Source organism: Pelodiscus sinensis, chromosome 20, assembly GCF_052426305.1.
Source record: "Pelodiscus sinensis isolate ZL-2025 chromosome 20, ASM5242630v1, whole genome shotgun sequence".
NCBI lineage: Eukaryota > Metazoa > Chordata > Testudines > Trionychidae > Pelodiscus > Pelodiscus sinensis.
The window spans coordinates 7,665,313-7,681,456 of record NC_143071.1 but is presented as its reverse complement, the minus strand read 5'-3'; the positions used below and the strand labels follow the sequence as shown (position 1 = coordinate 7,681,456).

Here is a 16,144-nt window from a genome sequence, read left to right as displayed (position 1 = left end):
ATGTGCTTTTGTCTCCTTTTGAAATAAGCTAGAGAAATGGGTGTACATAAATCCTACTCATTGTTCAGATTGACAGGTCACCAGACAAGGAAATCTGCTCTTATTTGCATATGTAATTATAACCAGGCATGTGTATTTCAGAGTTAATTGTAAATTTGTTTTTAGTATCTTTTTAACTATTGACAAAGTAAAATATTAATGGCAAAAGTTTCATATAGATCCAGAGCTTTGCATAGCATGTTATATTAAGGCTATGCCAGCACTACAAACTAGAGGTATGATTCTCCTGTTTGTGTAACAGTGTGAGTGTAAATTAAAGATGTTAGCGCATAGCCATTTACACAATTAGCTGATAGGCCTGGGCTCATCAGTTAATCATAACTGTGACATGTACCTACTCACTCCCATTGCCGTTGCAAGTGGGGGAGGCAGGAGCTGGTGCCCATGGGGGAGCTGGCTTTTAAGCCGGTTCCTGTTGAGCCGCCTCCCACAGAGGGGTGGTGGGTGCGGGTAGGCAAGGGATCTAGCTTAAAACTGGCTCCCCATGAGTACCAGCTTCCACAGAGTTGTCTCTCCCCATGCTGCTGCCTCTGTATCAAAGGTGTGGGGAGAGGGAAGGGGAGGGCAGGAACTGCTTTAAAAAAAAAATCCAGCAGTTACACATTCAGCATCCCTAGTATCATACACAGCCAAGCCAGGAAGATGCATGCTTTGCACAGCTGTTGTGCCTCTAAGTCCTGTATAACTGTAGCTGTACTGCTAGGTGTACTTGTCCTACTCTCATTGATCTGTCTCCAAGCATGGGGATCACATCCTTATGCTCAGACGTGGTCCTTGCCTTGAGCAGATTCTGATCTTGATTAGGCAGATATAGTATTGCATGAAGATAGACAAAGGAAGTGAGTCTCAATAGCAAGTGACACATCCTAATATTTTTAGTAGCTTGGGAGAACAGACCAGGAATGGAAGTAGAGGAAGGAAAATAAGGCCATAGCGTAATGGGTGTTGAGGCGGCATTTGGAGGAGTTGGAGATGCTTGGCTCCTTGGAATGGAGATGTTATCTTTCACTGCATGCTGCTTTGGTCCAAGTTGCGGAGGAGCAGGAGAGAGGAAATGGCAACGCTTAAAAGGAAGTGAAGTGCTAGGAACAGGGATGAGTGTGACCTGAGGAGCGCTGCAGACTGAGGAGCTAGAACTCGAAGCAAACAGGTGAAGAAGCACTAAAGGATTGGAATGGGAATGACATGGTTATTAGAGCAGTGGCCAGGGGAGATTGGATAGAATGAAGAAGGGAGCTTCAGGGAGGCTAGTGATGAAGGTGTCATTTGTAATGGCTGAGAAAACAATTGCACAATCCGGAACATTGGCAGAGAGGATGACTTCAGAAATTGTACAGGAGCAAGAAGGCCTCATGAGTCTAGATGTGAAGAGGAAAGGAATTAATGCCCTGAATACAGGGAAGAGTGGATTGTTAGTTTGGAATATGAAATTCAGGGGTTTTCTCCTATGCTTGGGCATTGGGAAATCTGAATTGATGGGAATCTCACCAGTCAGTGGTGTTTGTGCACAGAATACTTGACTTGTATTTTATGTATTGGGATTGGTCCTGCCTAGAGCGGAGGGCTGGACTTGACGACCTTCTGAGGTCTCTTCCTGTTCTGATTCTATGATAAGGGGATGGTTGGATGAAATAACATGATCTTGGTAACTAATTGACCATTCATTTCCAGTTGGAAATAGGTCAATGGAGGGATGATAGGAGTTGCTATAGGGAACTTTCTGGGTGTCTGGCTGGTGAGTCTTGCCCACATGCTCAGGGTTTAGCTGATCGCCATATTTGGGGTCAGGAAGGAATTTTCCTCCAGGGTAGATTGGCAGAGGCCCTGGAGGTTTTTCGCCTTCCTCTGTAGCATTGGGCACAGATCACAGCTGAAGGACTCTCTACATGTTGGGGCCTTCAAAGTATTGGAAGGCTTCAATATCTGAGACACAGGTGAGAGGATTATTCTAAGAGGGGTGGGCGAGATTCTGTGGCCTGCACGGTGCAGGGGGTCAGACTAGATTATCATAATGGTCCCTTCTGACCTTAAAGTCTATGAGTCTATGAGTCTATGTACTCCTCAGTGAATTAAATGCAGCAGCTTTTATGTGCCAATAACACTAAACACTTGAAGTGGGGAAGTGAAACTTTTTGATGGAAATTGCAGAAGAAATGTAAGTCTAACATTAATGCCCATAACCAAAGTGTCCTGGTCATTGATGGTGATCTTGCAGGCATAAGTATCTTGCGAGATCTAATAGGTAGTCAGGGTCTTGCATTTTATCTGCTGGAAAGCAGTTGTAGAAATGTTTTGTGTATTTGAAATGTGTGCTCTGAAAGTTTTTCTCACTTCAGGAACATCTGATCTTCACTGGCTTTGATGGAGAACCTCTGAGAGGGAGTTGATATCAGGAATGGGTGTGATATTTTGCTCTTTCACTGAAAGGGTGGCAGTGTTCGCTCTTCAGCAAAGACAGTCTCTCTTCTGAATGTGCATTAGGCACTGCAGTTAAGTGATTAAGGGGGAGGGGAGGTTACATCTGACTACAGTTAAACAGAGGATTTTTAGTCTGATATTGTAACCTCTCAGATTTTTCCTGAGAGTCTTTACCGGTCAGACCAGACCTGACTTTAATGTAGTAAAGCAAGCAGAAAAATGTACTAAACGTTCAGTCTGCATTCATCCATCAGAAAGGGGCAAATGCCCAACTTCTTTTTCCCTGAGCCACTTTTAAGATAGGGTGGAGTTCTAAAGGTTTCAGCTTTTATTTTGAGAAACTAGGTGCTATTGTCATCAATGTGCATTAATACCTTAAAAATGAGAATAGTGTCGTGGTGGCTCACAAATATCTTGGTAGCTGAGTGATTCTAATGGAAAAAAACAGTGTCTCAGCTGTGCCCAGCTAGAATAAAAGAATCAGAGTTCAGACAAAACAGTTGCTGTTCCCTTTGTTCTCATGCGTGGAAACCAGAAAGTGAAACTAAGTGCTATTTAAAATCTTCAAAACTATTTTTGACACCTCACTTGAAATTTTTACCAATGCTTTTATTTTAAGTAAAACTAGGACCCCTTTCAAAAATTCATGTTAACGGATGTCTATTGAAATAGTCCCATAATTCACTATCTGTAAAACTTCACGATATTGATATCTTCACATTTTTTTAAAACAATTTGTCTTAAATTTATAACAATCCCTTGTTGAAAAGAATTAAACATCCAAGTTTTATGTAGCTTTAATATAAAGCAAATCAGGCACATCAGTATGAAGGGATTTCAAAATCTGAATTGTACTACAGTTAGTTAAATAAATACAACTAGAATTTAACCATGTGTTTATCCAGGGATCTTCTTTCTATCTCCAGTAAAAGTTGGTTGAATCAAAATTCTCTTGATCTTACCTCATGAGCGCCCCACCCCCCCAAAGGCCTCATGTTATGACCCGTGATCCTTCATTGATTGACTGGGATTATCTGGATAAGGTCTTGGAATAGGTTTTAAAGTGAAGAGACTTGCTTTTGAGCTTCTGTGTTTAAAACCTAGAACTTATTTTTCAAAACTGCCATGAATATCAAAGCATGTCTGAACAGTGATGTAGAATGATGGATTTGTATTAGAAATATGAAGGACTAGTTGACTGTCCTATAAGCTTATCAGAAAGAGGGAGCTAGGAGGGGGTACTTCAAACCGGCAGCACCGCTTGGAGCCTGGGGCCAGACCGTGGACTCCACACGGCCCTGCCACCTTTAAATGATGTGTGCAGCCCAAGGCCATCTGGGGTGTCCCCAGGCTGCACGCGGTGTTTCAAGGCAGCAGCACCACATGGAGCCCGGGATCAGTTCTGGACTCCCCCCGCTGACCACAGGCTCCATGCAGCGCTGCTGCTTCGAAATGCTGTGGGGAGCCCGGCATCGGGCACCTCACGGCATTTCAGAGGCAGCACCGTGTGGAGCCCAGATCAGCTGGGACTCCCTTACTGACCCCGGGCTCTGTGCAGCACTGCCACTTTGAAATGCTGCTGAGAGCCCACAGTCAGGCTGCACATAGCGTTTCAAAACATCAGAGCTGTGTGGAACCCAGGATCAGTCCCCAGCTGACCCCAGGCTCCACATGGCTTTCTCCTTTGAAGTATAGCAACATCCCCCTAGCTCCTTGTTTTGGCTTTTGTGATGGCATCTGTGGTAAAAACTAGGCCAGTGGTCCCCAACCTTTACGGGCGCCCGGGGGCGGGGCCACTCACGCGCCGGGCCCCTTGTGCCGTGGGCCCGGGTCTGGCGCCGCCGCCCGAGCTGCGTGCCTGGGGCCGGCACCGGCGCCCGCATGTGCCGCGGGGCTGGGGCCGCCCGAGCGCCGTGCACCAGGCGCCGGTGAGTGTCGCGCGCCTGGAGCCTGCGCTTCCAATGCGCCGGGGGGCGGGGCCAGCCCGGGTTGTCGGCGGGTGCCTACAAATGCCCCGGCGGGCGCCATGGCGCCCGCGGGCACCGCGTTGGGGACCACTGAACTAGGCAGTCTCCGTACCTGATCAGTGGTGTTGGATGTGTTTTAATTAATCATGAGCAGTAGTCAGAGGGGAAAAGGGTAATGAGTGAATGCTTACTGTTTAAATTTCATACTCATTTTATGCAGCCCCCTCTGGGGTAGAGGATGGCAGCCAACAAACTGGGTCTGCGAGGGAACACTTGGGTCTCCAGTCCCCTGATCAGCTCTTCTCCCCTGCCCGCCCCCCGCCTCCCTCCCCCAACTGCTCTCCTTCCTAGGGCTAAGACAGGCACCATCAGTCCTAAGAGAGACTGCCAAGGAAGCCCCACCCATGTGCTGACCCCCCTTCCCTCCCCAGCATGCATTGGCTAGGAACAGTGACCAGTGGGAGTTGTAGGGCTGGTGCCTTGGGTGTTAAAGCAACTTGCAGAACCTCCCTGACTGCCCATGTACCTAGGGGTGCAGGGACCTGGGAGAGACAGTGTCACCAGGATCCTGAACCCCTCCCATATCCTAAGCCCTTGTCCCATCAGTCTCCTCCTATACCTGAATGTCCTCCTGGAGCCCCTTCCTGTACCTCAGAGCCCTAATTCCTAGCCCTACCTTAAAGCCCACACCACCTGCCAGAGCCCTCCCCACCCTTCTGTACCCTCAACTCCTGCTCCAGCCTGGTGAGGGTGATTGAGTGGAGGGGAGGGAGGATGGAGCGGGGACAGGGCAGGGGGTCCCTGAAAAAAATTAAATCAAAATAGCATCCCCATGTTGCTAAAGTTTGAGATCCACTAGTATAACGGATGAGGGAAAAAGACTTCTTGCATATGAATCTGTAATGAGGGAATAAAGGAAGTGGGTGGCTGGAGGAATGGGTAACATGACTTTCAATATTGTTTACCAAGGACAGTTGAGATGTAGCAGATGGAAGGTTTCAGTTCTCTAGAGCGATATTTCTCAACTTTTTTTTTTTTTTTTATTATTCCCACTTGCTGCCTTCCTAAACCTTGTCAGGGATATCTCAGGGACTGTATCAGTCCATGGACCAGTTGTTGAGAAACATTGCTGTGGAGGGATTCTCATTTTTTGATTGGTTATGTTAATTCCAGCCTTAAAGTCTGAACTCTTTTTAAAGTGGAATAGTGCATGAAGACTGATCAGAAATAACTTTCCTTCCAGCAAAAACTAGTCCTGTGGCACTTTACAATAACATTTATTAGGGCATAAGTTTTTGTGGGCTGCAGCTTATTCTTAGAGGTCTGCTAAAGCCTTGTCCCCTAACCAGAAAACTTTGCTTTATTTTTATTTTTTTTAGGATTATCTTCCATCGCAGCAAGATATTCTGCTGGCACGAAAACCCACAAAAGGCATTTACGAGTACACCTTTGAAATAAAAAATGTTCCCTTCAAAATGGTTGATGTAGGTGGCCAGAGGTCAGAAAGGAAACGTTGGTTTGAGTGCTTCGACAGTGTCACATCAATACTTTTCCTCGTCTCCTCAAGTGAATTTGACCAGGTGCTGATGGAGGATCGGCTAACAAATCGCCTTACAGAATCTCTGAACATTTTTGAAACAATAGTCAACAACCGGGTTTTCAACAATGTCTCCATTATTCTATTTTTAAACAAGACAGACTTGCTTGAGGAAAAAGTACAAAAAGTGAGCATCAAAAACTATTTTCCAGAGTTCGAAGGGGATCCCCACTGCTTAACAGACGTCCAGAAATTCCTGGTGGAGTGTTTTCGTGCCAAACGCCGGGACCCACAGCAGAAGCCCCTATACCACCACTTCACCACTGCTATTAACACAGAAAACATCCGGCTGGTTTTCCGTGACGTCAAGGATACCATTCTTCATGACAACCTCAAGCAGCTTATGCTACAGTGATGTGCAAAAAGACATTTTTATTTGAATACCTTTTGTGTGTTTAAAATTTTGGTTTACAACAGAAGTATAAAAATCAGGTCCTGCCAGACTTCTTGATGTGTGACTGAAAGCTGCTGCTGACCATATTATTGCCAGTTTCTTCTGAAATTAAGGCTTTAATCTCACTGTAGCTTTGAGTTGACTCGAGTTTATAGTTTTATGGCAAACAAGTACAGAACCTGTAAAATGACTAAACTTGACCTCCATTGCTTGTATGTTGCGCGCAAAAAAAATCTCTAGAAAACACACTCCACCCACAAAATGCCAAATCTTCTTCATACATTCTTCAGAATTGCATTTGATGTTTAATTTTAAACTATCACCTCGTAAAAACAATAATTAAGACTGTGGTGATATAGCTGACTGATTTTTTTTTCTCAGGTCCTTCATTGTTTAGATATTCCATAATTTCTTGTTGGAGTCATTTAGAAGTTAGCACATTTGGCAATAATGCCTCCCCTACCTTAAATATAAAGCTTTTCATGGTTTGAGAGTAGGGTATGCTGTAGGTAAGAAACACAAAAGCTGGGAACTGTCAGCATTAATCCCTTCTCCCAGAAATGTTTAAATACTAATACTGTCAGGAACTAGTAAACAGCACAGTTCACGCTAAACTTCATTTTCTATTGCATATTTTAAGTACTCTGCTTCTTAGAGCTACACTAAAGCACAGAGCATTTTGCAGGAAGGGGAGCCAAATGTTAAAATGTGTATTCTCACTTTGTCACTGTGCAAAATAGCTTACATCCAGGTACCTTGCTGCAGAATTATGCTGATTTAGAGTGCTTTAATATTTTCACCATCACTTTTACAGTGAGCCTAGTCCTATATCAACAAGCATTCACTGATGCACGGATATATTTACTAACATAAGTGCCTCCTGTCTTCTATCCTTCTGCAGTTTTTTCCAGTGGCCTTACCTGAAGACAAATTACCCGGAGAGTGGCCTTGTGCAGATATGGGTAAATAGGCCAAATACCGTTAGGCCTGCCCTCTATACAGAAAGCTGCGCATAACGTCTCCCAGTAAATGCTAAAGTATGAAAACTTCAGAGACCATCAGAATTGAGTCTAGCAATCAATAAAAATAAGAACTATAAGAATGGTCATATGTGTCAAACCAATTCTCCATTGAACCCAGTATCCTGTCTTTTGACAGTGGCTAGTACCAGATACTTCAGAGGGAATGAACAGAATGGGGCCACTGGTTGACTCATCCCCTGTTGTCCAGGCCCAGCTTCTGGCAGTCAGAAGTTTAGGAGCATCCCTGACTGTCTTGGCTAATAGCTTTTGACGGATTTATATTCCAGGAACTTACACAATTCCTTGTTGAACCCAATTATGCTGTTGGCCTTCAACACCCACTGGCAACAGGTTTTGCAGGCTGGCTGTGGGTTGTGTGAAGAACCATATCCTTATGTTTAACACCTGCTGCCTTTAATTCCATTTAGTGACACTTGGTTCTTATGTGACGTAAATAACACTTCCCTGTTCACTGATTTTTTTTTAAATAGATCTTCCTGCTTCTCCTTTCCCCTCCCCTGTCATCCTTCTGAAGCTGAACAATCTGAGACTTGTTAGTTTTGCTTACATGGAAGCTCTTTCACTCCTCAGTCATTTTTGTGCCTTTCTTTGTACTTTTTCCAATTCTAATATTCTTGGAGATGGGGCAATCAGACATTGTCATGGTGTTCAAGATGTGGGCATACCATGGATTTGTGTAGTGGCACTGATATATTGTCTTATTTTTCTGTCCCTTTCTTGATGTTTTCTAACATCCTGTACCTCTTTTGATTGCTGCATGCAAGCTGTTGTTTTCAGAGAACTGTCCATGATCTGTCATGAGTAGTAACAGTTAATTAGACCCCCATCGTTGTGTCTGTTTTGTTGCAGTCACCCAATTTTATAAAATTCCTTTATAACTCTTTGCAGTTAGCTTTGAACTTAACTCTTTAATTTTGTATCTGCAGACTTTGCTACTTCATGTTTACTCCTTTTTCCAAATTACTTATGAATATGTTGAATAGCATAGGCCTTATTAGTACAGGTCCTTGAATGAACTCCATTTACCTCTCTCTACTGTGAAAACTGGCCATTTATTCCTACCCTTTGTTTCCTGGCTCATGAGATGAGCTTCCATCTGCAGAGTATGACTACTTAATTTGCTTAAGAGCCTTTGGTGAGGGACCTTATCCAAGACTTTCTGACAGTCCAAGCACACTGTCTACTCAATCACTCTTGTTCATGTTTGATCTCAAATGATTTTAATAGATTTGTAAAGAGAAATCATGCTTCACCAAAGTAGTGTTGACCCTTCCCCAACGAATGTTCTTCCATGTATCTGATAACTGTAGTTTACTGTTACTTAAGTTAGGCTTACAGGCCTATAATTGCCAGGAATGCCTACGGAGCCGTTTTTTAAAATCAGCCTTACATTAGCGATTTGTCAGTCATGATAACCAACTGCTTAAATCAGCCTATATACTACAGTTAGTGGTTCTGATACTTCATATTTGAGTTTTCAGAACCCTTGGGAGAATATAATCTGGTCCTGGTTACTTACTACTGTTATCTTATTAATTTGTTCCGAAACCGCCTCCAGTGACACCTCAATCTCGGCCAATTGCTCAAATTTTTCACCTAAAAAGAATGCTTCTCTGCAACGGCTTTGTCTTCCTTGAAAGTGCCTTTAACCCCTTGACTTTTACACAGTCCCCACTGATTGTGTGGCATTCCTCTTGCTTCTGATATACTTAAAGTTGCTATTAATAAGTCCAGGTCACTGCTTTCTCCTGCCAGTGTTCTGCTTTGCTACTTGCCCCCGTAGAACTGGCTAATTCTTGTGGCGGAGAACAGTTTTTAACATGGGTGGTGGTAAGATGTGCTGCATGTGTGTTAAGCAGTCTGCCATTGAAGTTCTAATTGCTTAAAGTCTGCATTGAAGATGGGCTCGTTTTGGGAGGGGTCAGGCAGCTTGGGCTCTGTTTTCAACTCTGCCTCTGACTTCCTGTGACTAGGTCATTTAAACTTCTCTGGACCTCAGTCTCAGTAAAATGGGACTAGTGCATACCCATCACTGTGAAGTGCTTAGAAATCTCTGGATGCCGTGTGATAGAAACCTGTCGGTTTAACCAAAAATTCACTTTCTTTAAATTAAAAAAAAAAAAAATTGAAATTTCACATCATAGGACATGTTCGTTAAAATGGATACCCAGGTGGGAAAAACACCTGTCTTTCAGTGGGATTAGGCATCCACAAGTCCAGCCTAAGTCAATAGGAGGTGAACGTTAAGAATCAAGCCCTAACTTCACTTTATCAAATCCTTCTGACTCATCCCTTAAAATGAGTAAATCTGCTTTTCAAAATGCTTCCATATACCTTGGCCTAATCCAAAATACATGTTACTTGGCTAGAACAAAGTGTCTATGTTCTTCCAAGAAAGGTGCTTTCTTAACTAGAATTCTAGCCTCCCCTCCTCTCCTTGGATTACTCAGCCTAATACTTTGACATCAAGACAGGATAGAAATTCAGTGTGTGAAACTCTACACCTCAGATTGCATTGAGGTAAATAATTTTCTGGTATTCTTTGCCCTGTCTTCTCTTTTTCTGAAAACTAACCTTGAAATGTGTATTTGTTTCTTTGTGACAGAATGGCTCCAAACTACACTGTGGCCATTTCCATCATCTTTGCACCTATTGCTTGCAGACAAAACAGGTGGAAAAAAGGTTACGCTGCTTTATTTTTTAGGATTTGTTACTATACCTTGCACCCAAGCCCATTAACTAATATTGCTAAACAAGTGCTGAAGCAAATAAGAGATCAAAACCAAATTAATAAAAGTGAAGACTGAGTGTAAACTGCTAAGTATGGTACAAAGGTAGGACATAGATTTCCAGTAAAAGTGGGAATGCGAGACACATCCCAGGGTTTTAAAGGGAAATGCTACTTTTAATTGGACTAGTTTTCCAGAGATTGTTGGGTAGACACTGCTGTACTGAATGATCAGTAACTGCATTGAGCTGTGGTTTCTATATACCACTATCTTGTACAGTCTTTGTTTGACGGTAAAAATGACATTTTTTTTTGTTGCTTGCTGCATTGTTTTATTGGTACCTGAACATAAATAGTAGCTATTAACCAGCTCTTTTAAAAAATCCACATACCAGTGGAGTAGGTCCCCATATTCCTCAGGTACATTAAACCATCAGTTCCTGCAAAATGTAAACTCATTTAAAAAAAATTTGGCTCTTAAAGGGAGAGAGGAGCTTCTTCCTCTTTCATCTTTCCCTAGAGACCTCTGGCTAATAGGCTTAGTCCTTTGCTTAATGAGTGTCTGGTAAAAGATTTTTAATCTTGTCATCCAGGGTTCTAGCAAACCAAAAATACTGCAGATGTGCTCGAAGCATTTCCTGACTTCTGGATGATACTGAGTCAGTATTTTGAACTCCAGAGTCTTTCCAAAGTTTCTGCTTAAGTTGTCGGCTTTATTTCATCCTCCCATTAATGAATGTAAAACTTTAAAAAGGAAAAAAAAAAAACCTGATAGTTTTGAACGCAGCCCTTTGCAGGGATATGGCCCTATGAGTTTATAAGCAAGTTGCCACTTGAAGGCTGCAATAGTTGTGCACCTCTTAACTTTCCTGCTGGTTGCCAAGCTAGTAAAAAATTTCTAGGCATTTATCTTTGAAGATGGTTGCAGGAGTTATTTTCCCAACAGCAACATTTCCTGTTTCAGAATGATCAGTGTTTCATGCTAAATTAATCACAAGATAACTCTTTGGGTCTTTCTGTATTTGATGGTACCAAGATGTAGATATATCTGAGATGAGGGTGTTTTAATTCCACAGCATCACAATACAGTGCCATTTGCAATTTCTTTGCATTGTACTTGAAAACAAATAATTGAATTGCAGAATGTTTAAAACTGCTTTCCTGCGCTTTCAGTGGCAGTAAGAACTTACCTTCCATGAAGCCTTATGAAAAAATATATTTTGTAACAACCTCATAGATTCTCTAACAATTCAGATTTGTATTAGCTTTGTATAAATGTTTGTCTTACAGTTTTTATGTGTAACTTTTTTTAATAACTTTCCAGGTGCTAGCAGCATCTTTGTACATTATTCTCCTTGCTTTAGTTCAGAATTGGCAATAAATTATTTCTTAAAGGGGAACATGACTTGCTTTTATAAAATAGATAAATTGCTAATAGATTAAAGCCTCTTACATTCAGCTGTACATTGCTCTGTACATACTCTGCAAGCGTGCCTTTCAGCTATTGATATTTGCCTTGTGTTTAAAAAATTACTGACCGACAAATAAACCATATACAGCCTCATTTGAGTGTTCCGAAGTTACTTTGCCTTCAGTACTTAATGAAGATTGACAGGGTTTAAGGGTTAAGAGCAGAGAAGTTTGTCCCTGATTTTAAAATATTCTTTAATGTGTCTTGAATTCAAACTCTTGTGGCAAGGACGTGGTAATGATTTCTGGTCTTGCACATAGTGCAAGTGTATAGTACATAGTGTAGACCTGTCGTTGGTGTTGCAGGGCCTCCTTCTAAAGCTCTGGGTGCCTGTGGCATCCTTTAGCAAAGGAGATGCACTGTAAAAACTGAGTAAAGCAACAGCACGGATCAGTCCTGTGACCAATTTTTCCAAACTCGTCTGACATCCAGTCTTCTGACGTCCAGTCTTCTGACTGGCGCTTAGTTGCTTTTTATGAGGTTAATTTATGCAGGGCTTTCCCATTTAACTGGTTCGTTCAAAATATAGCTGCACTTTTTGCTATAATATTGCAGCTACACAAAATACTAAACTGTCAAGAGGAGAGTGTTGATCCCTTCTGCAACTGCTGAAGTCCCTCTGAATGCTGTGGAGTTGAGCACATTGCAGGACTTGGCTTATTTGTTTGAAATGTCAAATACCAAGTTACCCTCTGAGAAATGCCTGATAGCTACCATCATCTGCACAGAATTTTCTGCTTTGTCCATCACTCCACACTAATGTTTCTACAGAGTAATGGGAGGGAGGGGCTGTATTAGCTTTGCCAATATGTCATCTGATATGAAAAGTAATACTTGACCTTGTGGAAATTAAGTAAAAGGCAGGTACAAGATCACTAGAAAAGGTGTCCTTCCCCCCCCCCCCCCCCCGCCTTACACTGCAATAAGTTTTGATCAAAGTCCTCGAGTTGCAGTAACTTAGCTGTTCCTGTAGAATTGTTCCTTGATGGTACCTCACTTGCTTTCACTTTGCCACTCACCTTCACCCTGTAGAAAAGCCTGCACTTAAGTGGTTTCCTGTAACTGATGCCTATAATAAAATGATGACTGATTTGAACTGCTTTACGTAATCCTGTGGTGTCAACACACTAGCCACATGTGGCTATTTGGCCTGTTGAGTGTGGCCAGTTTGCTATTGCAGTAGCCGCTACTGCATCAGAGCTGGTTGGACACCATGGATATAACTTTTTTAACTTACCCTCTCTTCTGTCTAGAAAACAGCCTCTTTCCAAGGAGGCCTAAACTGAACATCATTTAGAACAGGGCTACTCAATGTGTTTGCGACCCGTGGTGCGGTTTGGGTTTGTGGGGCTCAACACATGGCCCGCAGTGAGAGCCTTTGAACATGGCCTCCACTGGAACACACTCTACTACGGCAAGTCAATATAATGGTCTTCTGTTGAGATGCGTTTTAGTAGTTAAATTCCTGGGCTGTCATTGCTTGTTAAAAGTGCTGTCATATGGGTGGAAATCGGGTAAATATTGCATTTTATTAATAGCAGCAGAACTGGGGCTTGTGTTGTATAGTCTTGCCTTAATCTTTGTATTCCTGCCCCTCTGTGTGGAAGAAGCTATTTGCATATATAGTTGCATGTATATGCGACCACACTTAGGTTGCGGCCCTCAGCATGTGCTGTGAGTATTGTGGTCCCCGGGGCTTCCAAAGTTGAGTAGCCCTGCTTTAGAATACTTAATGACCAGCCATAGTGCCAAGAACTAGCTGGTACCACTTATCCCACTTCCCATCATCAGAAGGCAGAAGTATCTGAGGTCCCTCTTACATCAAAGGGTTATTTAGGCTTCCTCTTTTGGCGGGTATGAGTGATGTAGATTCTGGACTTCCCAGAGCTATGTGGGATTGATGGTTCTATGCTATTAATCTTTTCTGAAATGTTCAGGCTGAAAGACTGATCTATAGTAAGAACCACAGGTAGTTCAGTTCCAAACGGTTACAGATGTAAATAGGGTAGGTTTGGAGGAAGGCCCAGAAGGGGGGGAAGGGAACAAGAGTGGCTGGGATAACAATCAGCTAATCTATTAATGGGGTTAAGGAAGCATTTTGTATCTCATGGAGTTGCCCCTTTGAGCAAGCTGAAGGGTGGTTCACTTTTTTCTTGCATTTAAAAAAAAAAGCTGCATAGTGAGTAGTTTTTCTTTCTTAAACCTCTTCCTTCCTGTCAAAGTAGCACAGATTACACAATGAAGAAACTGACACAGGGGAGCAAAGCTTGCTTGAAATGGGTGCCTGCATACAGTTGTGCAGCTTCTCTGTTAGAGCAGCCAGGGATGCTGTTTCAAACTGACTTGGGGTTCTCATTCCTGGGCAGGTGCTGACTTGCCCATTTGTCCTGTGCCTCAGCTTCAGTGCAAAGTACAACAGGGGCAGCTGCCTAGCAGAAGACCCCTTGTGCTGCAGAACAAGTGTGTAAACAGGACAAAAGTCTGCTCTGGTTGAGTGCTGGGCTCCTCTGTATCCAGTAAGAGATGCTGGTGAAGTGAGGGGATAAGAAAAATGCTTATGCTTTCGATCGGTGTTTCTCAACCTAAAGTATCCCCTTTAAAAGAAAAAAAAAGTACCCCTAGTACCTACAGTTTTCAGATGCAATGGTAGAAAAAATTGTGTGAACACATTTTGTTTGAACAACTTAATCATAGCCAGGTGGGCGATGAAATTTTTGGGTGTAAAAAGTACAAAAATAAAGCACTGTAAAAATTCAGTTTCTCCAAACTTCAGTTGTTGACGTACTACCCACACTTCTCAAGTATCCCTAAGGATACCTGAGCCACTGGTTGAGAAACACTGTTTTAGATCACAGTAAAATGAGGGTCTATTTTCTATATAGAATAGCGTAAGTCACTTAATTTCTGTTCTCATCAAACAGCTCCCCTAATAGCTGAAGCCTTGCCTGGCCGAAGCTCAGCCTGTGCTGTCTGTCAGGGACTTCAGAAAGTATTGCATATTGAATGACCAGCCTGGGAGGGGGGACTTATCTCAAAATGTGACTACCCTGGAAAGCTGCATGAAACATCTCAATTTACTAGATAGCTGCAGAAGTAGGCAGCTAAATATTCTGTCGGTCATGCACATTTGTGTGAAAGTCCCATAACTCATTCTCCCATCTTAATGAATCTTAAAAAAACCTCAGAGCAGAAAAGCCCCTAAGCAGAAGAGAACAAAATGGAAGGGTTCCCCCCCTTCAGTTAAGATATATTAAGGATGCTTGCTCAAAATAGTGTTACTTAGTTTTTTAATTAGTCCAATAAATTAGAGGCTTTAACTGTTTGGAGAGATGAGCCTGATGCATCAGATTCTGACGTACTACTTACCACTGTGGTTGAACATCTGGGTAGGTATCCGTTTTTTTTGCAGCATTTCCATAAATCACAAAGCTCAAATCTTCACAGGGTGGAGGGTGGGCCCGCTGAGGCTGATACATGGAATTTTAGACCGTTTGTAGGAGTGTTCTGGGTAAGAGTTTAAACAAGGGAGCTGTCAGAAGTCTGATGCTATTTGTAAGAGTGGTGGTTGAAGGCTTGTCTTACTGCATGGGAAGTGTTAAAACTGAAAGCTTTTAAGACTGAATTTCTCTTCTCTTCCCCCCCCCCCCCCCCATCCTAACCTCCCCCAAGCTATTCGTTTGGGGGGGTGTGGCCATTTTGTCTCTTGCAGAATGGTCTGGTGGATCAAGTCTATGATCCGGGAGATCCAGGGTTCTGATCCTACTTCTGAGTCTGTAGGTGATTTTTGGCTCCTAGTTTAGTTTTTCTCCACTGTTTGCAACAAACACGGTGAACACTGGGTGCTCAAGCTAGTGCAAAATATGCTAATGCAAGACCTGGCTAGATACAGCGCACCAAAGGAATGACAAGGAGGGAGGGGATATATGGGGCTTCCATGGTGAAGGCTCATGCTACATGCTTATCTGGACATCTGGTCGGTTTTTTATTAGGCAATCTTTCTATTAAACGGCCACCATTCTTGTCTGTCTGTCTCATGGGATTTTCAACTTGCTGATCCTGTGCACGCGCGCAGCAATGCGGCTGCCCCCACCAGCTCCTACAGGCATGTTCTGCCACCTGGCTCTGTACTGCAAGGCTCCCGGGACCCCACCAGCTCCATGCTGCGCAGCTCCGCTCCCGGGGAGGTCCTGCCACTGTGGCAGACGCAGCAGGCTGCCCCCGCTAGCTCTGGCTCCTCCGGTAGGCCACCCCCACCAGCACCTGCAGGCAGTCTGCTTGGCTCTGTGCCATGTGGCTGCTGGACACCCCACCTCTGCCCCAGCAACTCCCCCAGCTCCTGCAGGCAGCCCGCATGGCTCCGTGCTACGCAGCCGAGGTTCAAGGGGACACTCCATTGGCACAGAGAACTCAGTGCTGCTGGCGGTTGGGCTGGCCGGGCCGAGGGCCATGAAGCTGCAGTGCAAGGT

At 43.4% G+C, this 16,144-nt stretch overlaps 1 protein-coding gene across 2 annotated transcripts in view; it reads left to right on the top strand.

Annotated features, from left to right (window-relative positions):
* Positions 1–11,771, top strand: part of GNA13 (G protein subunit alpha 13) — a 48,503-nt gene extending 36,732 nt beyond the window's left edge. For both annotated transcript variants that reach the window (XM_075903964.2, XM_075903963.2), the window contains one exon: positions 5,825–11,771. In XM_075903964.2, the coding sequence (XP_075760079.1) occupies positions 5,825–6,397 (573 nt within the window). In that variant the 3' untranslated portion in view covers positions 6,398–11,771. The remainder of the gene's footprint in view (positions 1–5,824) is intronic.
* Positions 11,772–16,144: the final 4,373 nt, after the last annotated feature.